This window comes from Rhipicephalus microplus, chromosome X (assembly GCF_043290135.1).
Source record: "Rhipicephalus microplus isolate Deutch F79 chromosome X, USDA_Rmic, whole genome shotgun sequence".
Lineage (NCBI taxonomy): Eukaryota > Metazoa > Arthropoda > Arachnida > Ixodida > Ixodidae > Rhipicephalus > Rhipicephalus microplus.
Genome location: NC_134710.1, coordinates 404,555,164 through 404,578,654, shown reverse-complemented (window position 1 = coordinate 404,578,654; position 23,491 = coordinate 404,555,164). Strand labels below are relative to the sequence as shown.

Sequence of the window (23,491 nt, the reverse complement as noted above, 5' to 3'; positions counted from 1 at the left end):
TGACGTATAATCAAAGTTTCACTGTAGTGGTAATTTAACTTCATTTTGTGGTGTTTTGCTGCAAAGGATCATTCTACAGCACCATGTTTGACAATTGTTCGTCGTGCTGTGTACCAGGACCAACATCAAGTACAGTGAAATCTCAGTAGAATGAACCGCACATTAACAAACTTCTCAGATTAAGGAACCTTTAAAAATCCCACGCCGGCTACTTATAGTTTCAATGTAAATATATTTCACTACTACGTACTTCAGGATACCGAACTTTTCAGAATAACGAGCACTAATTTAGTTCCGCATTATATTAACGCCGCAGTGCAGTGAACTCGTGGCCTGAAATCCATGGCGACCACTGGCGCGGTACGCAAGCAGACGACACAGCGAACGGACGTCTTGCTTCTCGGAACACGCGCGATGGTGCAGAGGGGAAAAAAATGAAAGGACTTTCTTTTCTTTCTTTTTGTTGAAATGCCGACGCTGCAGGTTTACAAGTGTCAAGGTGAGGGGCGAGGGCAACACGGGAGGGCAAGGTGAGCAAAGCAGAGGGCAGAGTGCGAGTTGCGGAGCAGGAAGCATGGGCGCGGAAAACCTGAGACAGCGAGAGAGCAGAAAACGAAACGCGAGAAATTTTCTTTTTCAGCTTTTTCTTTTCTTCAGAAGAGGCAATGACAGCCATATGGTTCGAGTTTTACTTATCTTTCTCACTTCTACATGTGCTCTAGGAGGTCTTGTCAGTCGTGTTCCTCTCCTTTCGGTGATTTTATTGCATCCACAAAGCAAGTCGCCGTTCTCGTTGCGCGGCTACTTTTGCGTTGAAAAAGCAGAGCAGTTTTTTGCTAAGCAAGAAAGTGGATCACACCACCGATTCGCACCAAAGGAATGTGGATGAGCTGGAGGCCTACGTGCTGCAAAGTTTGTGCTGCACGCCTCAAAAAAAAAAAATTACAGACTTCTTTAAGTCAACGTGAATTTTTTTTAGTGATCACTTGTGCATTTGTTTTTTCTTGTGAAAAACGAGTTCAAGGACCCTCTATTTTAAAGGTAAGTCGTTTTGGTTGGCGGAAAATAAGTATTTATGGTTTATTTTTGGGCTTTCACCAAAATGACCTTTCAAAATAACGAACGAATCGCCACGACCCCTGAAGTTCGTTATACCAGGATTTCACTGTAGTACTTTTTTTCTTCGCTTGAATTTATACAGTCGAATCTCGATAATTCAAACTCGAAGGGGCCTGAAAATTTGTTCAAATTATTGAAAGCCAAGTAAACGGAGGGCTCCCCATGCAGTAATGCATGTGCATTGAGCTGGCACACGAAGGGGAAGTTTCAGAAGACTTACATTCATTCACAAACCACAGGACATCCGTCATTAATTGAAGTAATCGGTCTACACACGTTTGCTTTGCAACGAGTCGATCAATTCCACATTTATCGTATTACCAACCTGGTAATAAATTTGAAATGTGCCACTTCGAGGCGTTTCAGGTGTCGCAGGCCGAAGCGTAAAGTGGAAGCCTGCGAGTCTGCCGCACGTTGATGTTGGATCGGCGGGGCTTCACCCGAAGTGTGTGACACACGCACATAATTTCTCATGGTTGCCCACACTACCCATTACACAGAATGCAGCCATAAGGGAAATTTTCACTGATACAAGCCATTTTCACCTATATCAATTACATTGTCATGACTACAATTTCAACTTTTAAAGTAATATCACACAATAAGAAGTATGTACCAAGTGGTTGAAGTATGTTCACTAGAGACGGGACATCGCTATTGCATTCAACTCTTAAAAACAAAACTCTATGCAGTAAACCCAATGGTTAACATTTCGATGCATTTTCAGAGCCTGAAAATGCATCAACGAAGTCTAAAACACGCATTGGCACCACTAGAAACCACCGCTGTTCATCAAGCATGGGTGCCACCACTGCTCGATAACTATGGCAATGAGACTGCCCTGCTTTTGCCACTGGCTTGCTTTTCAGCCTCAGGCGAACCAAAGCTGAAGCTCAGTTCACTGTTTCCTTCACATAGCTGTTGCGTGCAACCGCGGAATGATGCCTTTTCCGATTCCGATGCTTACCATTATGTTCACGCTTGGCCAGTGTGGTAACTAATCAGAGTGGCTATTCGTCCACATGATCAACAAAATCAGCTAGCCGCGAGTGATGGATGATGAGAATGGCATAGAATAATGCAAAAGTCGCCGCTCCAGAAACCCTGCCTCCATCCCGGCGTTGTCGGATATTTTTGACGGCGAACAGCTGCTGGTGTTAACGTGTTAATGCAACTGTTTGGTTCGTTTGCGAAGGCGGTTTTAGGTGTTGTTTCAGCGTGCTTTTCACCATGGCCTCACTACGCATAGCTGAGAATCGCATCGTGATACTGCTGGGAAAGAATAGGAAGCAGTAGACATTTTTTTAATTTTAGGAACAAATATTCCTTTGTATTGCTAGCTGAGATTAACTATATGTTTTCGATTTCACTGCAATGAAATTTTTTATGCGCCCTGTCCGTTTCGTTGGAGCGGGGTTCAACTGTACTTTGAAGTGAAATTTCAGAGAAAAAGTTGCAAAATATTCGATTCACTTTGCACAAAAGTTTTGCTATTTGCACAGCTCTACTCAGAAGTGTACAGCACACGCAAAACAAGGCTGCTCACGAAGGCACGTGAGCGAGAACAGAAGCTTTCACAGACAAATGAAGTTCAAGTGCACATATTCGCTTGGAGGCCACAGGATAAAAAGCAAGCAGCACCCCAACCACGTTTTGTGCTCAGCTTTTTAAGATCATATCTGTTTTTGTGCTCATAACAAGTACAGCAAACCACACAAAACAAGCCTCAAGCAAGACTTTGCGGCAGTAAAGTGATCGTCTACAACTTTAGTTCTTATCCAATTATAAGCATGACCATTCGGTGACATGACTTCCACCAGAAATGCTTATAGAGAGCGCCCCTTCGCACTGTTGTGGTCATTAGCAATGTAGCGATTTCATTAAGCGACTAAAATCAAATATTTTTATATTGATGTTTTTATCTACACCAGAGGTTCTCAGCCATGGATGTGTCGGGGACCCCTTGTGGATTGGTTGAAGTTTGATGATTGATATGTGGGGTTTAACGTCTCAAAACCACATGATTATGAAAGACTGCCTAGTGGAGGGTTCCAGAAATTTTGAACAGCTGGGGTTTTTTGACATGCACCGAAATCTGAGCACACGGGCCCAGAACGTTTCCGCCTCTAACAGAAATGCAGCCGCCGCAGCCAGAATTCGATCCCGTGACCTGCGGGTCAGCAGCCGAGTACCCTAGCCACTAGACCACTGCGGCGGGGCAGGAATGGTTGAAGTGATGGAAGACACCTTGAAGGGGGGAAGAGGGTTGCGTAGGTAAATTAACACAACTGGAGCGTGAAACAGGTGCCTTTTATTGCTACCAAAAATATCAAACAAGTGTGTCCCTTCGTTTTGGACAGTTCATCAATATGTGGCACAGTCGCTTTTAAACAGAGTTGCATATTTAAAACAATTTAAAAAATGCATAAAAAAAAGTGGGCGAGGCCTTCCCGGATCTTAGAAACTGCTTCGCAAGCCCTCTAAAGTTCGCGGACCCCCTTTTGAGAACCACTGATTTACACCAAAGGCCCCTCCAACCGTTTGTTTATATGTCCACTGATAAAAAAAGGTCCCTGAAAAGTGTTACAGGGCTCCTGTACGAAAACTGATTATTGATGTCCTAAATTGTTACACAGTGAAACATTTCTCTAACCATGCAACCACTATGAGCAGCTGTCTCTGTACAATCATCCCAGCCTATCTCAAGTGAAAGAACACTGAAGGGAGAACACACCACATTTCTTTTATCACTTATTCAGTTCCTCACCTGAGGAAGTCTCTCAACAAGTCCTTGTCAAGAGGCACAGCAAACTCATTGGTTCCTTTGCCAGAGACTGCACACTTCTCGACAAGACGCTTCCAGAAGAAAGGCACTCTCACCAAGAGAACTGCCTTGTGAGCTTTCAATACAGGACCATCGGAGGAGTCACCTGGCAATGACTCGATGGTCACATCCGAGAAGAGTCCGTCTTCAAACAGACTGCAAAAGGGAAAGGACAGCATCTGTGCAATGTCCAAAGGAATGAGCAAGGGTCCCTTTATTCCATGGTTTGAACAATGAGTATGGGGAAACAAAACTTTGCTACTTTCATCATTCACAATTCCTAGCAAAGCTTATCAAGCCTTGCCTTTTTCCACAACACTGCTTGTACATACACCCTTCATAAGCAGCTTTGCAGCTACCATATCACTCGTAACTCATGCTGCACTACAGTACACACATTCCGTCATATCATATAATATGCAGAGATAGGCTACTTGGCAAGCTATGATATTGATGAAGCAGTGCACAAAAGATATATTCTAACACACATGAAGCCATAAACACAAGCGCTGGACAGCAAATGTTGCTTCATACTTGAAAAACCTGCGTCATATAGAGCAACTTGTGCATGCACTACCTATCATAGCACAACTTCACTGGCAACCAGCAGACAATTCAAGCCAAAGAAAGTGCAGCAGATGTTATTTGCAATAATTGTGATATATATGTGAAGTAATTAAAATGGATGAAAAAACAACTAGGCACTGGCAGGGATCAAATCCGACACCTTTGGATAACGCATCTGATGCTCTACCAATTGCGCTACGGCAGCGGCCCACCTCCTGTACACTTTATCCGGTATATCTGTGCACGTAAAGCTGGGAGCGTTCATCATCGCAGCTTGTAGCTATGACGGCGAGTTTGAAACACTTTTTTTTTTTTTGCATTCTGCAGCATATGATTTTTTTTTTCGACCTTAACGGGTCACTGCTCCTTAGAGGTTTCAAGTGCACTCTATGGTAAGGAAGGACAGGTCTGTTGCCCCTTCGGTGTAAGCCCAGTATATGATATCAAAAGATGTATATGCACCACAGTCTGAAAAGCATAAGACTGCTAATGGGCAGCTCACACATAGGTAACAAAGGCAGGCGTAAAGCACAAAGTAAATCCCGGCATGTAAGTATATATCTATTATGTACAACAAAAAGTGACATTGCAAGTGATATAATGTTCAAGAGACTACTGGGCTGTTCCCCAATGCAAGGGTCAAAGGGGCCTTCGTGGAAGATAACCAAAATCGATTCCATGAAAGTACTCCTGTTTTAGTCATTTTTAATGGAAATATATTTTATATATAAAACATCATGCACAAGTTAGCTGCAAGCGAGATTAAGAAAATCAGCCACTACAGTGCCCTTTTTCTTGACATTGCTCCAGTCAACATCTATGATGTCCACTCAAGCATTGTCAATTTTATTTCTACAGGATTTGGTTTAAACACCGTTAGGTGCATTGTCAAAACATATATATATATTTTTTTTAATAAAAGAAAAGCTGACAACACATACACTGATGAGATGTTCAAGCAGTTCATTAGCTAGCCAAGCTAACCGTGCTTTTCCTGGTGTTTCTACACAAACCCAACGATGCACTCTCTGCATTTGCAACCACATACAAATTCAGGTACTGATAAAACAGGCAGTGCATGCAGGTACTGGACTTTGATAGAGAGAAACTTTCACAATCCTGGGGGCGGAAAAGCCATATACAATGACAATGCAGAAAGAAAGCTGGAAGTCAGTTTATCAGGTATGTCAGAGTTTATGTAGAGACTTTACAAACTGGTTTTACTCGAATTTGTTAACTGATACTGTGAACTCCCCAGCTACAAGGTAAAGTGTAAAGAATTTGCCTGGAACAGCTACATTGGTTATAACTATAATACACTCTGAGGTAAAGGTGCCAGTTTTCAATGTCTTACACCAGTGGTTCTCAGCCATGAATGTGTCGAGGACCCCTTGTGGACTGGTGGTAGTGATGGGGGACCCCTTGCAGCGGAGGGAGGGGGTCCCGTAGGTAAATTAACATAACTGGAGCGTGAAACAGGTGCCTTTTATAGCTACCAAAAACATCAAACAATCGTGCCACGTCACTTCGATATGTGGGGTTTAACGTCTCAACACCGTAGTAGAGGGCTACGGAAATTTCGACCACCTCGGGTTCTTTAACCTGCACTCAGATCTGAGCACATGGCCCTTCAACATTTCCGCCTCCATCGGAAATGCAGCTGCCGCAGCCGGGATTTGATCCCGCGACCTGCGGGTCCGCAGCCGAGTACCTTAGCCACTAGACCACCGCGGCGGGGTGTGCCACATCAGTTCATTTTGCACAGTTCATCACTGTCATGCTTAAAGAAAAATGTGGGTGAGGGTTTCGCGGATCATAGAAAATGGCTTCGCGGACCACCTACGGTCCGCAGACAATCACTTGAGAACCACTGTTCTACACAATTGCTTACATAAGGTGTCTCAAGGGTTGCGATTCTAGAAAGTGAGAAGTGTCCCAAAACAAGAAGTGACATCCCATTCCAAGCTGAATGAAAACATGTGCTACATATACTGGTCCGGTCTTCAAGTTAAAGGGCATTGAATTCAGTACTACTGCCCTTCCACTACTAATGCTTGCTTGCCACATGAGTCAATAAGAATTTGCAATTATAATACCAAATCAGGCACTAAAAAAAATAAGCATAGAGTATGCATGGTATGTGGCACTAACCTACACGATATAGAATACTCTATGCTTTCCTTTGCCTCGCAAAATTTAATAGGGTGGTACACACTGCCTGTTTCTTTGTTCGACGCTGCACTCGCCACCTTATGGTCTTTGAGACTTGGCAGCATGTTTCAGCGAGCATGAGGTGCATGCTCGCTGAAATTTGCTGCTAGTGCAGCCGACTGCTTTATTTTGACGGCTATTCTTTAATTCTTATTTCCACCTAGACCATGGTTATTTTAACAGGTCTAAGGAAACTTTTACTACAGCAAATAACCATCCTAGCACATGTAGCATAGTCACCTGCAGACGATTAAAGGCTGTTTTTAAAAAATGTAATCTGCAAAACAAACATTTCATTTTGTACTAGTACAGAGTTGCAATAGCCCAGTCTTTGTTTCCAGTTAAAAAAAAAAGAAATAAGAATGAACAAGTGTAAAATAACATCAATAATAAATGAAATTAAAAATAGATAAATACATTTCAAAGAGGAATAACGCAGGAGTAGCCTAAAAAAATGCTGCGTACACTACCCTTCTTATCCTACAACTAAAGGAACAAGAGACCAGGAGCTGCATCATGCCCTGTGGTGAAGCATTTTCAGTTCCTTTCTGACACATGGGCACAAAACGTTTTATGTTTACTCAATATTATTGTTTAGGTTGTAGTCCTTATCGCGCATACTCAAATTTAGGCTTTTCAGTATCATGTGACAATAGTGCTGCGCTTCTTTTGGTATACTGTTAACTTGAAGGCATTGGTGTCAGCAAGACCTTATATTGAGAAGTGCAAAGCCTTGTTTTATCGCCGCTGAGGGAGGAGGAACTGCTGGCGTAGCCTGGGTGGGGGTATGTGCCCCGTCTGCACCCCCCTCTTGCCAACACCCATGCTGGAAGCACAACATCATCAAGCTAGATCAACTGAAGGACAATCTCCACACAAAAAGAAATTTAAGCAATGTGGGCACCCCTGGGAAGTTCTAGTATAGAATGGTGTTGCCGGTGGTGCTGCTAGAAAAGAATGAAAGTGTTGAAAACAGCACTGCAGAACTCTGTTATTGGTGGTCTGTGATCTGCTCAGAACAGCCTCCATGTAATGAAGAAGTAACTTTGCCAACGATGGCAGTACGTACTGACGAAGTGAAGCAGGCATTCCACACAATATGACTATAGCTCTTGGAACAGTGCCCTCAGATGCTCAGATGCAAACATGTGCACACCAGTGTGCTTATTAGTGCCCTCCAAGCATAGAACCTCATCTCTTTATCTCCAACTGCACGTGGGCGAATGAGCATTGTTCAACACAAGACGGCGCCAGCATAGTGACAAAACCTCAGTGAGTCTAGACATGATTGGTAGTTCTCTTCTATACAAGGATCGAGTTTTCCTTAAATGACATAAAAGCCAGCAAAACATTCTTCATATCCACTTTTTTAGCAGTTTTTTTGAAGTCGTCCCATTTATGTGACGATATAATAAAATATCTTTCCCTTGTCCAGTCCTTGCCTGAGTCCTCTCCATTGATATGCCTGTCCAAGCTTCTGGCCACTACATTAACACTATGGTGCAGACAGATATATTTCACAGGAGGGCATTGTTTTGCAGGGAATTAAGCTCTACAATAATAATCCTCACACCATGGTGAGAAGGTTATTCATGTTGACACAACACCTTGCCAAAGATATTTGAATGTAAACTGGAAGCATGCAAAAAAGAAAGTGGCACAACTAGCAAGGGCATTTATAATTCACAAATTGAATATGTGCACACTAGTCTTCTCACCACTATCTCCTGGCATCCCTGATAAGATTTACACACAAGACATATGCCAAAATAAAATGAACCACATGTGGACATAGCCCCTAAAAAGAAAACTCATGCAACAAGAAAATGTACACCAGTAAGTAAGCTAGCGAGATCTGTGGTCCAGGAGGCGGCAATCTGCACCCACTGCCACTGTCAAAAGTCGGCAAGCGGGAATTTTTAGACATACTATCTATTGATAGATATGTGGGGTTCAACATCTTAAAACCACCATACAAATATGAAAGACGCTGTAGTGAAAGGCTCCAGAAGTTTCGACCACCTGAGGTTCCTTAACGTGAACCCAAATCCGAGTACACAGGCCCACAGCCTTTTCACCTCCATCGAAAATGCAGCCGCTGCAGCCAGGATTCGATCCCACGACCTGTGGGTCAGCAGCCGAGTACCTTAGCCACAAGACCACCATGACAGGGCAGACATACTATTCATTCACACACACGTTAATACTAGAGTTTACACTGGTACATAAAGTTACAGAACAGTTAATTTTTACGTAAGGGTTCCTTCTTGACGAGAGCACCGAGTCCTCTCAATCTTCAGTTTCAGATAAAAACTTACAACTCCATTTCATTAAAAACAAATGCCCAGCACTCTTTTCCGCTTGAGAAAATTGTTATAATCACCTTAGCATGTGGCTCTGCAACTGTGAGCGAATGCGGAGCTTGAGTTTCTCGTGCTCCTTGCCGCACTTGAGCAGAAAGCCCGGGCTCGGGTGCAGCGGACTCCAGGCTGGGTTTCCTCCCGCCATGCGAACATTGCAGCAGGCGCTTCACCTACCGCAATGTCCGACAGTGGCCCTCCTGCACAAAGTGGAGAATAAAATAAATTACTCTGTACACATGCACGTGCATAGAGAAGTGGCCTGTTTTATCCCATCAGAAGTTCATGTTCCCCTCATGGTGTATGGTGTGCTTTAAAGAACTAGTGGCTAAATACTAACATCAGGAAAACTGGAAGTCTTATTCAGGTAGGCTATCTTGTAAATGCCAAGCCATGTGCTGAAGCTGTCCATTGAATAAATCCTGACGAAATAGAATACAGTAACATCTCACTAATTCGAACTCTGTGATTTCTAAATACCGCTTAATAAGAATGATTTATACGGTCTCGTGCTTTGCAATGTAGGTTTGAGTGAATAATTTGAAGCGGCGGCCTGCACCAGTACGGTTAATTTGAAAACTTTGGGTGCGATGTGCCAGCTCCCGATCCCGATTCCACCGCAAATCAACGGAAACGACGACCCATAATAGGCACAAGACAATGCAACGTGACGATATTAATGAGTGGCAGCTAAAGCACCCCAGCCTCGCTACTACCAGTGCCAAAAAAAAAAAAAGAGAAAAAAATTGGCCCCGTATCTGCATATTACACTGCAAATGTCGTCGAAAAACGATTGTCTTGCATCTGGAGAGAGTGATCAAAACGTTTTTTAATGTTCTGTGCAAGAAAATCGGTGAATGATATTCTGGAGGCGCTGCATTGGAGTGCCTCGAGCGTGCAGCAGAGGCGAACGAGCGCATCAAGTCACGTCACACATGAGGCATGCGCTCTATCTGGCCGTTATCTTGGAAAACGAAGCGTGCACGCCCTATGCGCCCGTCTCGGAAACGATAAGGTGTAGAACGCAAGGCGACGGGTAGGTGCTACCACCATGTCATTTTAGCAAAGTGTTGGAAACACTTGCCTTTTTATGCAAGCGTTGCATGGTCAGCGCAATGTGATAAATGCTATGGTCGTTAGAATTACTTATGCATGCCTTTTTTTATGCATGCCTTTTTTAGTAAGAGACACATGTACAGAACATTACATGTTGCTATGGTGCCTCAGATATGTGCAATAATTCCTTTTTAATTGACTATCGCACAAGTATGAACGCTGAATCTTGAGCAATATTGGTGGGCACTGCGGATGGGGTCGGCCGTTTGGAGTACCGTCTGGCCACTTTGGTGCCGTTAAGGGTGCCGTTTAGGGCGGACAAACAGCCAAATATACAGACATACAGACAGACAGACCAAAAATTTTGCATCAAAGGCCCCCAAGAAAGACTATCGTCTTTAAAAAATGGTCTCATGGTCAACCGAAACATGCACCTGTGGAAAATAAGGCATGCTTCACTGAAACACAGCTGTGACCCGCCGACAGCATATCGCATGTTTCTCGCAACATCAGCGGGTCATAGTTTACCCATTCTTTCTGGGATTCTAAAGAAATTAATAACGAACAGTTTTGCAGAATTAACGATGAATGCGAACCTGCGATTGCAGGTTGCTCCAGCAATTCGCGCCTTTGCACTGTAGGCCAAGTTCTTGCCAGCAACACCCCCTTCAAAAACTAACTTCGAAAAATCCAAAGATGCTTTTTTCCAGCCGAAAACATTGCGAGTTTTGTCATACTGGACATTATTAAATTTCTAATTATGCCATAAAGAATGTGCGAATGGTTGCATCATGACGTGCTGACAAAGCGAGAAACAGGCGACATGCTGCCCGCGTATCACTTCTGTGTTGCAGTGAAGATGTCTTTTTTTTGCAAACACACATTTCAGATCATCACAGCAGCTTTCCTTTTTTTTTTTTTTTTTTCGGTGGCAGCAGTGAGGCCCACCATTCCCGTGTTTGCGGCAAAATTAAGGTCAGGTATTACTGGAAAACAACCTTTAGAGCCTCAAGCTAGCCGGCACAGCAAACCACAAGCCCAGAATATTTTCCTTGCATCCCACTAGCATCCTTGTATCCCACTTGTCCTTGCACCTTCCTTTTTGTATGTTCTGTTCATTCGAAAACGCACTTAATTCGAAGATTTCTCGTGGCCCCAGTGACTTCATAGTAACGAGGTTTTACTGCACTTGCACAACTTTGAATACTGTCGTGACACTGCCGAAAAAGAAATGTTAGAGAAGCTAAGCGTGTCGTGTAAACCTGCCTCTTTTTGCCATCATAGGGGTATTAGTCATGCTTTGCCCTCAATAAACAAGGAGATACAGCAGCTTAAATTTTGTTAAACTGGCACAAGATAAAAATGGAGTGAAGTCAGAACAAACGATTAAGCTTCTTTAATAATGCATGGCAGGAAAGAAAAGATGGAAGCTTGCGATAGAAAAATTAGTAAAAAGGGATTATGTGCTCAAGCCAACATTTTGACAAGTGGACTCGTCTCCTAACCGTGTAAGGAGCAAGTCCACTTGTTGAAATGTCTGCTCGAGCACAGAGCCTCTGTTTACGAATTTTTTTCATTTAACAAGAAATGCATCATTTATAGCAACAACAGCACTTAAGGGGTAAAATCTAGAAAAATCAAAAAGGCTACCTGTTTTTTTTTACTACAGTACCTCTCATGTGATATTAGGGGGGTGGCATTATCTTTTGCCATTTTGAAAATGAACAAATGTTTTGGACACATGCACTTGGACGGGGCTCGAGGAACTGATGCAAAAGAAAGCTCCACCATGTGAGGCTAAAACACCAGCTTTGAAAATGGATATACGAATGCAGTTCACATTCGGAGCAGTGGGGAAAGTATGGGAGAGATATTGTCAACACATCCATTTTGGTGCAGGTAGTTTGAGTTGAGGAGCAGGAGTGAGAACTGTGGCGATTTCACAGAAAGCTGTACAGTATTGCAATAAAAAAAGAGGCTTTTAGACAACAATTCATCTCCAACTAGAGTGAAACTTTACTGCAGCGTCCCCTAAAAGATACAGTAGCTTCTCTAAGAATAAACATCAATTAGCATAGAAAACTACTTTCAACACGATATTTTATAATACATATTGGCCCTAATAGGCAATCCATACCCCATATGTTACAGAAAAATGTTGCAGTGCAACTGTTATGAACTGAATTATGCATGCTTGTCCTGAAATATTTTACTAAGATTGATGCGTTAGATCTGTAACAAAAAATGTAACAGAGAATGATTGATGATGATGATTAGTGGTGTTTATTGGCGCAAGGGCCAGATATGGCCAAAGAGCGCCAGAGCGATGATAATGAATTGTGGGATGTGCAGTGTAGATAAAACAAATGTGACGTGGCTGTAAATGGGCCTAAAAAACAGTCGCTGTAGGTGTGTAAAAATATACATATTGTAAAATTATGGCAATGACAAATGATGTGAGCTATGGAGACATAAAATGATTTAATAGTGATAAGTATGTCAAATAAAAACTTGGCATGGAGCACCAGTGCCTCGACAGAGCCCTTAAAACAAGAACATGGAGGCCTGGGCTCATTGAAATCTGCTATCACAGCGGCATCCTCTGAACAGAGGATGCGCTATGAACTTGTTGGGCTAAAAACATTCAATGTTGGACTAAACACATTCAGTACTACATCCTTTAAAAAGCTTAAAACTGATTTTGTATTAAAAAGCGGCTCTTCACAGAGAAACATAATCGGATGTAAAGGAAGATTATAGCGGTAAGCTAAAGCAAAATATTTCTTTCTCTCCCTTTCAGCTTCCGCACACTCCAGGAGGACGGTTAGCCTGTCACCACATCTACCACAAGTAGGAGGTTCATCGCCAGTCAGAAGAAAGCTATGAGTACCATAAGTGTGTCCTATTCTGAGGCGACAGAATAGGACATCAGTTCGCCGTGTTCTTGTAGCGGAGGGCCAGTAACCCAACCGGGGCTTAATCAAATGAAGCTTATTATTTATTTCTGTGTCCCACAAGCGTTGCCAGTGGTTTCGCAGTTTCTTTCGTAGAAAGGGTTTTAGATCTGTTGCAGGGACAGTAGCGGTGGGGTTAATAGCGCGCATCATAATTGACGTGGCCATTTGGTCAGCTAACACATTTCCCTCGATACTTCTATGGCCAGGTACCCAGCAAATAGTAATATGCTGGTTGGACATATACGCTGTACACAGAACGGAATATAGCTCAATTATTATCGGATTTCTGAATCAGAAAAGGGATCTTAATGCATTTACGACGCTTAACAAGTCTGTGAATATAATTGATTTTTGTATGTTTGATTTCCGTAAATGCTTCACAGCGGACAATAGTGCATAACCCTCAGCCGTAAATATACTTGTTTCTGGGTGCAGCACGCCGGATTCCGAAAAAGATGGTCTGACGGCTGCATAAGCCACCCCTGCATGCGACTTAGAAGCGTCAGTATAAAACTCTACGCATGAGTAGTTGGACTGGAGTTCTCGGAAATGCATTTTAATATGTGCTTCTGGTGAGTGTTTAGTGATCTCAACAAATGAGGTGTCACAGTGTATAAGCTGCCACTGCCACGGCGGTAAAAGTATCCCTGTGGGCGTAGGACAGAGTTCCAGCAGCGGAACACCCATTTCCTCACATAAGTTTCTCACACGCAAGGAGAACGGCTTTCTCACTGTGGGTCGATTATGGAAGAGGGTGGCAGCGGTCATATCGTTTATAGTTGAATAAGATGGATGCTTGATGTTTGCACGTACCTTTATAAAATATGTGAAACTGCTATAGGATCGCTGCAGGTGAAGTGACCACTGATTCGACTCTACATAGAGGCTCTGGATCGGGCTTGTCCTGAAAGCACCGGTTGCAAGTCGGATACCCAGATGGTGAACGGGGTCTAGGATTTTTAATGCACTTGGCGTTGCGGAATGATAAATTATAGAGGCATAATCAAGGCGCGACCCGACAAGGCTTTTGTATAACTTCAAGAGGTACTTTCGATCACTACCCCATGTTGTACATGACAAGAGTTTTAGGACGTTCATCGCTTTCAAACATTTCATTTTGACATATTTAATATGGGGAATAAACGTAAGTTTAGAACCTAAAGTGGTTCCCAGGAATTTATGCTCGCTGCTTACAGAGAGTTGGTCTCCCTTGATCGCAACATTTGGTTGTGGTATTACCCCTGGTTGGTTGGAGAAAAGTATGCAAGTACTTTTCTTCGTGTTTATTTTAAAACCGTTTTCATCCGCCCATTTAGAGAATTTATTCATTCCAAGCTGCACTTGTCGTTCGCAGACAGACATATTGCATGATTTGAAACTCATCTGCACATCATCAACATACACTGAATAAAACATCGCACTTGGAATGACTGACTGCAGGGAGTTCATTTTTACAATAAAGAGTGTGCAACTAAGCACACCCCCTTGCGGAACACCAGTCTCTTGGGTAAAAGTTCTAGAGAGAGCATTTCCCACTTTTACGCGAAAGGTTCGGTTAGACAGGTAACTTTTAATTGTGTTTAGCATGTTCCCACGGATGCCCATGGTGACAAGATCGCGGAGAATCCCAAATCGCCATGTGGTGTCATACGCCTTCTCTAAGTCTAGGAATACCGAAAGTACAAACTGCCTATGAATAAGTGCATCTCTGATGTATGTCTCTATGCGAACAAGGTGGTCTGTTGTCGACCTCCCCTCTCTGAAACCACACTGAAGGGGGTCTAGTATACTGTTACTTTCTAAAAAGTGGATTAAGCGACGGTTTATCATTTTCTCATATAGTTTGCATAGACAGCTTGTTAGCGCTATTGGCCTGTAGCTGGCGGCCAAAGACGGATCTTTGCCTTGTTTAAGTACTGGGATGACTATAGCTTCTTTCCATGACAATGGAATATACCCAGCTGCCCACATGTTATTGAAGAGAGTTAGGAGTGTTTTTAGTGCTTCGGGGTGAAGGTACTTGACCATTTCGTATGTTATACGATCAACACCTGGCGCTGAGTTGTTGTTAGCACGCAAGAGATGCCTTAAGTTCAGCTAATGTAAATGGGCAGTTGTAAGACTCACTGGATGGACGTTTACATTTAAGGGGCTGTCGCTCTTCGCGTTCTTTGAATTTTAAGAACGTTTCTGTATAGTTTGATGCACTTGAGACGTATTCAAAGTGTTCGCCTAGGCAGTCCGCCTGCTCCTCCAGGCTCTCCCCTCGGCTATTTACCAAAGGTAGGGGGTGTGTCTCCCGACCCATCAACTTGTTTACCCTATTCCAAACCTTCGTTTCGTCGGAGTAACAATTTATACCGGAGATGTACCTATTCCAACTTTCTTTCTTTGCAAGACGACGCGTTCTTCTGGCTTGGGACTTAACCTGTTTGAAATTGTTGAGGTTTTCAGCTGTTGGGTAATTTCGGAGTAGTCTCCAAGCTTTATTTTGTCTATCGCGCGCTTTCCGACAATCGTCGTTCCACCATGGAATGCGACGTTTATTGGTCATTCCATTGGTTTGCTTGATACACTTCACTGCAGCGTCAATAATAAAACCTGTTAAGAATGCTACAGCATCGTCTATATTAAAATCAGCAATCTCATCTCCGTCTAAAAATGTAATTTCTCGAAACAGTTCCCAGTTGGCTGACTTGGTGTTCCAGCGAGGAAAGTCAGGCGAGCATGTATCTTCTTTTGTTAACTTTAACATTATCGGGAAGTGGTCACTCCCAAAGGGGTTCTTGAGAACAGACCACTCCAGATAAAAATTAGTGTACTCGAGACAATACTCAGGTCTATAGAAGAGTATGTGTTGTGCGTAGTGCTATAATATGTTGATTCTTTTTTGTTAAGTAAACATGCACCTGACGAAAACAGAAAGTGTTCTATTAGGCGTCCTCGTGCATCCAAACGGGAGTCGCCCCATAAAGGATTATGTGCATTTAGATCACCAACGACTATATATGGCGGAGGAAGTTCATCAATGAAGCTTTGAAATTCTGTCTTTGAAAGTTGATAGCACAGAGGAATGTAAATAGAAGTAATTGTTAGTAGCTTCCCGAACAGCACTGCTCGGACAGCAACTGGCTCAAGAGAAGTTCGGAGGTTTAAGTGCTTACAGGCAACACCTTTATCAACTATTATAGCGACACCGCCCGACGAGGCGGCAGCGTCGTCACGGTCTTTGCGGAAGATAGCATATTGCTTTAGAAAATTTGTTTGTGTGGACTTAAGATGTGTTTCCTGAACACACAGCACCTTTGGAGTATGTTTATTAAGGAGCTCTCCAATATCATCGAGGTTATGGAGAAGTCCTCTCACATTCCACTGTAAAATCTGCGTGTCCATTTTAGATGTGTTTTGTGCTGTGTGCTCAAGGATAGAAAATTAGCTCACGGACCCTTTCCAGGGGCCGTGACACGAGATTTTTCTTTTTTGGATCGGTCGACGGAGTCGCGCCGATCCTTAGGCGCTTGCTGCGCCCTCACGCTCGAAGTTGTGTCCACTGCCTCTAGCGAGGCACTGGACAAGCGCTCTTGCGAGCGCTGCGGTTGTTTTGAGGGCCTCGCCTCTAAAGACAAGGCCTTCGCGGCCCCCAGCCCGGAGGTTGGTGGGTCCTTCTTCGATGGCGGAGCAGCACTGGCTGCAACCGCCGTGGGGGCGGATGGCGTCACCGCTGGCTCACTACACGTGTGCTAGACAGGCGCCGGGGGCCGTCGTGGCGCTGCCCCCTGACGCGCCACTTCGGCAAAGCTGGTTTCTGGCAGGTAGGACACCTGCCTTCGTGCCTCCCTAAATGAAATGTTTTGTTTTACTTTAATCGTGACAATTTCCTTTTCTTTTTTCCAGCTGGGGCATGACCGTGAGTATGCGGCATGCTCCCCGTTACAGTTCACACAGTGAGGAGAGTTTTCACAAGCATCAGATGTGTGTTCATCAGCACTGCATTTTGCACAAGTTAGGCGGCCTCGGCAGTTCTGAGAACTGTGGCCGAACCGCTGGCATTTAAAACATCTGAGAGGGTTCGGTATATATGCCCTCACTCGAAGCTTGATGTACCCTGCCTCAACGGAGTCGGGCAGTACACTTGAATTGAAAGTAAGTATTAAGTGCTTAGTCTGGATTTCTTTGCCATCGCGCCTCATCCTAATTCGTTTCACATTGATGACATTCTGTTCGCTAAAACCCTCCAGGAGTTCAGCCTCCGTCAGCCCTAACAGGTCATCATCTGAGACAACGCCACGGGTGGTGTTCATGGTTCGGTGTGGGGTTACTATTAATTTGGTATCTGCAAATTTCTTTAGGTTAGGCAATTTTTCATATTGTTTCTGATCGCGGAGCTCCAACAGGAGGTCACCACTTGCCATTCTCGAAGCTTTATATCCTGAGCCAAAGATTTCTGTCAAAGACTTCGAAACAATAAAAGGTGAAATTGTTCTCACTGGTTTGCCGGGTGTGTCAGTGTGGACAACGTGAAATCGGGGAAAGGATACTCTCTGGTGACCATAAAACTGGAAGACTTCATCGGTGCGCCCTCTTTTCTGAGGGCGATCAGGGAGTGGGGGGAAGGAACTAGCCATAAGAAAAGGTTTCTTTTCGGCAGCGGTGCCAGCCACCCACCATGGAGTCCTACAAGGGGACGCTGCAGGGTCTGGAAGCACAGGCCCTGCAGACGCCAGCTGTACACCACCACTATAACCGAATATGGTGTATCCAAGGTAGGATAGCCACACAGGGTTAACCCTTGCCGCCAGGAAACACAGAAGTCAACGGAAGAGAGTAGAGGACAGGAAATATTTAAAGTAAGAGAAAAGACGAAGATGTGAGGGGGAGACAGGAAAAGGCGACTGCCGATTTCCCCTGGGTGGGTCAGCCCATGGGTGCCGTCTATGTGAAGCGGGGGCCAAAGGGGTGTGTTGCCTCTGCCGGGGGGCCTTAAAGGTCCAATCACCCAGCGTCAGCTCAACCCCCAGGATCCCCTTTTCCCCGGGCACGGCAAAGCCACGCACGGCTAGGCGTGGGAGGGAGCCGAAACTCCCTCGTTAGCTCGGGTCCGTGGTGTCGCTACACACCAAACGCCTACTTGCGCAGGCGCCCCTGCGGGGGTAACAGAGAATGTATTTGTGGTGATTCCATTAACAACATCTGTTTCAGAGGTCGAGAAACATTGCAGTCAGCCAATGGAAGCAAAAAGCAGACATGAAAGAAAGTTTGGAAAGAACAAAATGCTGTCATGACATTAATCTCTACACCACAGGAACAGGTGTGTTTTCCACAGCCTATGATTGCGCACACAGGGAGTATTTGGTGTGCCTACACATTTCCCAGAAGACAGCACTAAAATAAATTGTTAAGTAATCAATCTCTGTCTTGTCTGCAGGTTTAAAACAAGTATTAGAAGTGCAGGTTTGAGCCGTAAGCCCTTCTTAACATCGCAAAGCACACGAAATAACGATGACAAACGCGCTGCTCTGTGAAGGAGGAAGGCAAGACAGGCCAAATTTACCGGGTGCAAGACTAGGCACCTCAATAATATGCTGTTTAGAAGTTAAAAATTGTGTTTTGATGCTTCTATCTGATGATCAGTGATGGTGTAATTTAAGACATTATTAGCCACATCTCAATTCTAAGCTCTCCATTCGTTTTTTGGATATGCCTACAAAATAAAAGAAAACCAGCAGCCAGCAAACCAGCAAAATGAAGAAAAAATAAAAAAGGACAAAAAAACTACTTATTTAGTGCTTGCTTGAAAGAGCCCCTCCACCCCCCCTCCCCGATGAAAAATACTGCCAAAGTGCCATCGGATACCTTTCCATATTTACTGCTTAAAATAGGAACGAGGATTGCATGTCTTGTTAGAGGTGTTGTCATGGTCATCGTGTAACAAAATTTAGACTTCTTTTTTATCGGGGAATGAACATTTCTTGAGATATATAACAAATTAATGCCAATAAATTGGATACCTCCCTCACAGTAAGAACAAGCCTTTTGTACCGGTATTAATTTTGCCATTTGTAACGACTTATACCAACTCTTAAAGTCCTCTTCTTCAGTGCAATTTCCTGAAGCTATGCAGTCTATAATGACGACCAGTTTTTAGGCCTCACTAGACAACACTATCACAATGGAAGTATTTGGGGAGAGTTGATGATGTTACTTTTGCTGAAAGGAAAAATTTTCATTCACTCTTGCAGATTGTGAGAAGAAGAAATTCCTACATGTTTATTAGAAAAAAAGAAACCCCGTTGACAAAAACCTCATCCTAGACCAAGGTCCTAGCTCTCTAGGAGTGCGTTTGACATGTGTAGACCAGGGTCCTGGCCCAGATAGAGTATTTTGGTAACATGAAAGCGTTCCTTCCAAAAAATCCATGTGAATTTCTTTAGCCATTTTGTGCAACTTATAAGGGCAGATGGAAATCTTTCCTGCCTTTTTCGAAACCTTTTCCATATTTCTGGTTTCCAACGGTCCGATTGGATACGTTGTTTCTGCTGCAATGCAAGCTTTAACTCTGGCACTTACAGGTGAGGAAGTATGCCACCTTGGCAAGAACCTTTGAGTCGACGATTTCATGTGACGTTTCGGCACTTTTTTCTTTTTTTCATTGTCTTGCTCTTCATTCGTACATTTGCCAAAACATTAGTTCGAGAATATGGTGACTTTCTTGGATGACTGGGTGAGTAAAATTCACACATGAAAGCCTAATTCGTCTTGCACCTTCTCTTTGTGCCAAAAAATGCCACAGAGAAGAAAAAAAACAAGGCAACAAAAAAAATTTCCAAAATTTCAAGGCACACTTATTTACACAAAGCAAACATTGTAGATACGCATTATGTCATGACCACCAGCATTCCAGTGTTCTATCCTGACAAAAATATAACATGCATCACACAGAGGTAAATTAAAACATCAAATTTTTTAACGAAATCGTCAAATAACATTATTCCAAAAGACTTAGTGTTTGAATGACGAAAATTTAAGTAACTGATAGAAATTTTTTATGCTTGCATGACTTACTTTATTGCCCGATTTATTCAGCACCTTTCTGAAACACTAGCATTACGTCGTAAAAAGATGCAAGATATGCTTCTTAGGACTTACACTATAGAAAACTTGCATTCTGCACTTGCACCCTACAGTCGATAGTATGTATATGCCCTGACAATACCACACTCCCTTTTACTTCTTGAGGATATAATAATAAAGCCTTCAATGTTTCTCACTGGTTTCTGTAGTAGCCTGTCACTCCCTGCCACCTTTACCAAGAGCTGGTGTATGCATTTAACCCCTTAGCTCGAAATTTTGTAAGAAAATGACGATAACAACCATAATAATCATTAACAAAAACCGGCCGCACATGGAATCAAAGAATGCTACACTCGTCATACTTGTGCTTCCCGAGATTAGATTCCCACACTTGTCCATGTTGGGACATTTGTGTCTTGGTTTTCATTCCACTGACATTTTTCAAGTAACTCGAAGATGAAGCCACCTTCGAGCTCTTTTTTTTTACATGATTAGTGAAATAAAGGAAGTTCACTAAATTAAAAGAATGTATCCAATGGTTTTATTCAGGAAAACACTACCAATTAAGCAAAAAAGCCTTGGACAATTTCGGGCCATTAGTCTTTTCTTACAGTAGCAAAAAAGGTTAGTTTGCCTTTGCACATAAAATATCTCTTACCATTAGGGCTGCAGGACTAGAAACCATGCAAGGAAAATGACACTACCTAGTCTATTGATATGTTGTAGCCAAATTATTTTGGTTTTTATAGAAAGCTTAAACAAGGAGACCACAGAATTTTCATTACAATGAAAAACATTAAAGAAATGAGTGATGCATGTAGGCAAATATTTTTTTCTTGACTGGCTGCAGTAGTCACTCAAAAAAAAAAGTCATTTCGTGGGCATTCTAAAAAAATCTTTGTTTCTATACATCAGCATTAGGCACATTTTATATTGAATATCCACTTGCTACATTTTGTGCCTACTCTTATCAATAAGCTTATACATCCAGAAGTCACAATTACATTTGCATGCTATACAAGATATGCACCAAAGCTTAATGCAATATAGACCTAACCCTGTCCATGAACCAATTATTTCAATAACACTTGGAATATTTGTGTCATCTAACTATCTTTGCAGCATGGCTCACAAGACTACCTTTCAGTGACCTTACAAGTAACACGATTTGTTCAACAAATAACTTACCAAGGACATATCTTATATGCATGTAATGTTGATATACTTCCTTGCATATATGATGAGTCTTTTTCTGTTTATTGTATATTTACTCTACAAATTTATTTGCCCTTGGACATGCATGAGATTCGTTTTCTACGTTCCAGCACTAACCCATTATACTCACGTAATATAGTATATTATATGAATACAGTGAACGAGTGAGTTTTTGACTTTGCTCGACACACATGCGCAAAGCAATACTTAAGAAAAACAAGCTTAATTCACACCTCACATACACACAAGCAGTCATACAAAAAAAAAAGAATTGCTCTCTCTGTAGCTTAGTTCTAAATATTTTTATTATAGAGCTAAGTTTAAAATTTGTGCAACAGATTAAACTTTTAACCAGCTTGGTCAGTTGAGGGGCTTCGAACTTCCAAGCAAAGCCCAAGTCATAGCCGAAGAAGGTGATAATGCGTAACATTTCATACAATCCATTGCCAAGATGAAGATTTCTATTTTTTTTTTCTTTGTGAACGTGCTAGCAGCTTAAAAAGCAGTGAGCGAGTGCACCGTGTTAGCAGCGACACTTTATTCTGTGCGTACAACACAGTTCAGTAGCTGCTGAAAAGCGAGTTCCATACATCTAACAAATTCACTTCGCGGCGCTTTTTTTTTCCATTTCGACAATATTAATATAAATACGGTAACTAGTACCACTTCATGGAAAAATTAAGCGCAACGTTCTGCAGAACTCAGCATTGTCTTTCAGATTTTACGCCCATTGCAGCAAAAATCAATCAACAAATACAAACAGCAATCGCACGGACAATATACCGCAACCTTGAAGCCGTTCCAGGTTCAAGTTTGCAGAAGCCTAAGCAGTTTTCCATGAAAAAGTCAAGAGAGTCTATCAAGACGCGCGATAGTAGCGGAACCGAAACAGATACACGGAACTCTCAAAGCATGCCTCATGCATGATGACGGGTGCCGCTAGCATTACACACTTTCCAATCGGCTGAATGAATTTTTACTCGATTTATTGAGCAAGCGCCCTCACCTTCGGAAATGAAATATGAGCAACACTACGACAAGCTTTTTAAAACAGAGCGCGCGCACCTATAGAGGCGTACGATAGAGCAAACCCGACGAAACAGCTGCAGTACGATCCCGCTCCTTGCCTTGAGAATTTGTTTTCTTCACGGGGAGGGGACGAAGCGGCACAGCAGTTCCAAATCTGGCACTCTCTACGGCATGGCCTTCTTTGGAAATAGCTGCGAATAGGGATGCGGAGGAGATGGCCAAACGCGGGAGGGGCGAGGCATCCGCCAAAGCACTGCAGCGAAGCCTACCTAACACCTTGGACATGTATGCAAGGGAACGAACACGTCGCTTTCGCTTCCACGCAAGCGGACGTGTTTGTTGGCAAGAAAAAAAGCTCACGCACTCTTCAAACTGGCATGTCAAACGCTTGTCTAACACTAGCTTGCAACTGAATGCGAACCAGTCAATGAAAGAGAGCGCTCGGCTCCGATGGTTTATCTCACAGTCCCGTCAAAAAGCCTGACAGCAGGCAGCGCAACAGCAGCACCAAACACGACACAAAAACGGCGCGGCATTTTGAGCGGGCGCCTCTACTCGCGCGTGCAGCTACGCACTTTGCCGTACGTCCGGCCCTGTTCATTGGAGAGCAGCTAAAATAACGCTACGTTACCTTTCCGGCGTTGATGGCGCGGCTCGTAGACGAGCTAGCGTCCGAAAAATATGCCCGTTGTGGGACCTGCGGGTTTCCGCACCACGCTTATCGAGGGAAAGCGGTAGCGAACACACGCGAGGAGGAGACACGCTCCTATGGTGGCGCCATCTTCCAGCTCCGTGGGAAGTTAGCATTGCGCGCGCAATTTTTCTATCACTTTTAAACGCCGAGCAAGTGCCTAGTAGGAAAAAGACAACGAACTTGCGACAATAAGACAATGGTGCACTACTTCGTTACGGCTTGTTTATTAGATAGTCTGTTTTGGATTAAACTGAGCTATTAAGAGCAAAGGAAAAGAAGTGACGACGAACACGGTATGATGGATTTGCAAAGCCGGCCAAGGTGGCTTTCTTGAACTACAAACATTAGGTGGTGTAGGATAAGTTACGCGCTCATGGGCGTACAGAGA

At 43.3% G+C, this 23,491-nt stretch overlaps 2 protein-coding genes across 6 annotated transcripts in view; one reads left to right on the top strand and one right to left on the bottom strand.

Moving 5' to 3' along the window:
* LOC119160953 (uncharacterized) overlaps positions 1 to 23,428 on the bottom strand; it is a 270,658-nt gene extending 247,230 nt beyond the window's left edge. The window contains exons 1-3 of the mRNA XM_075880196.1: positions 23,041 to 23,428; positions 9,105 to 9,281; positions 3,887 to 4,099 (exon numbers count right to left, since the gene is read on the bottom strand). Coding sequence (XP_075736311.1) covers positions 3,887 to 4,099; positions 9,105 to 9,229 — 338 coding nt within the window. The 5' untranslated portion in view covers positions 9,230 to 9,281; positions 23,041 to 23,428. The remainder of the gene's footprint in view (positions 1 to 3,886; positions 4,100 to 9,104; positions 9,282 to 23,040) is intronic.
* LOC142776470 (uncharacterized) overlaps positions 1 to 23,491 on the top strand; it is a 103,335-nt gene that overhangs the window by 57,221 nt on the left and 22,623 nt on the right. For all 5 annotated transcript variants that reach the window (XR_012887561.1, XR_012887560.1, XR_012887559.1 and 2 more), the window contains exon 2: positions 12,938 to 12,987. Coding sequence is in view for 2 of the 5 variants with exons in the window: in XM_075880198.1 (XP_075736313.1) it covers positions 12,938 to 12,987 (50 nt within the window). In the remaining 3 variants the exon portion in view is untranslated. The remainder of the gene's footprint in view (positions 1 to 12,937; positions 12,988 to 23,491) is intronic.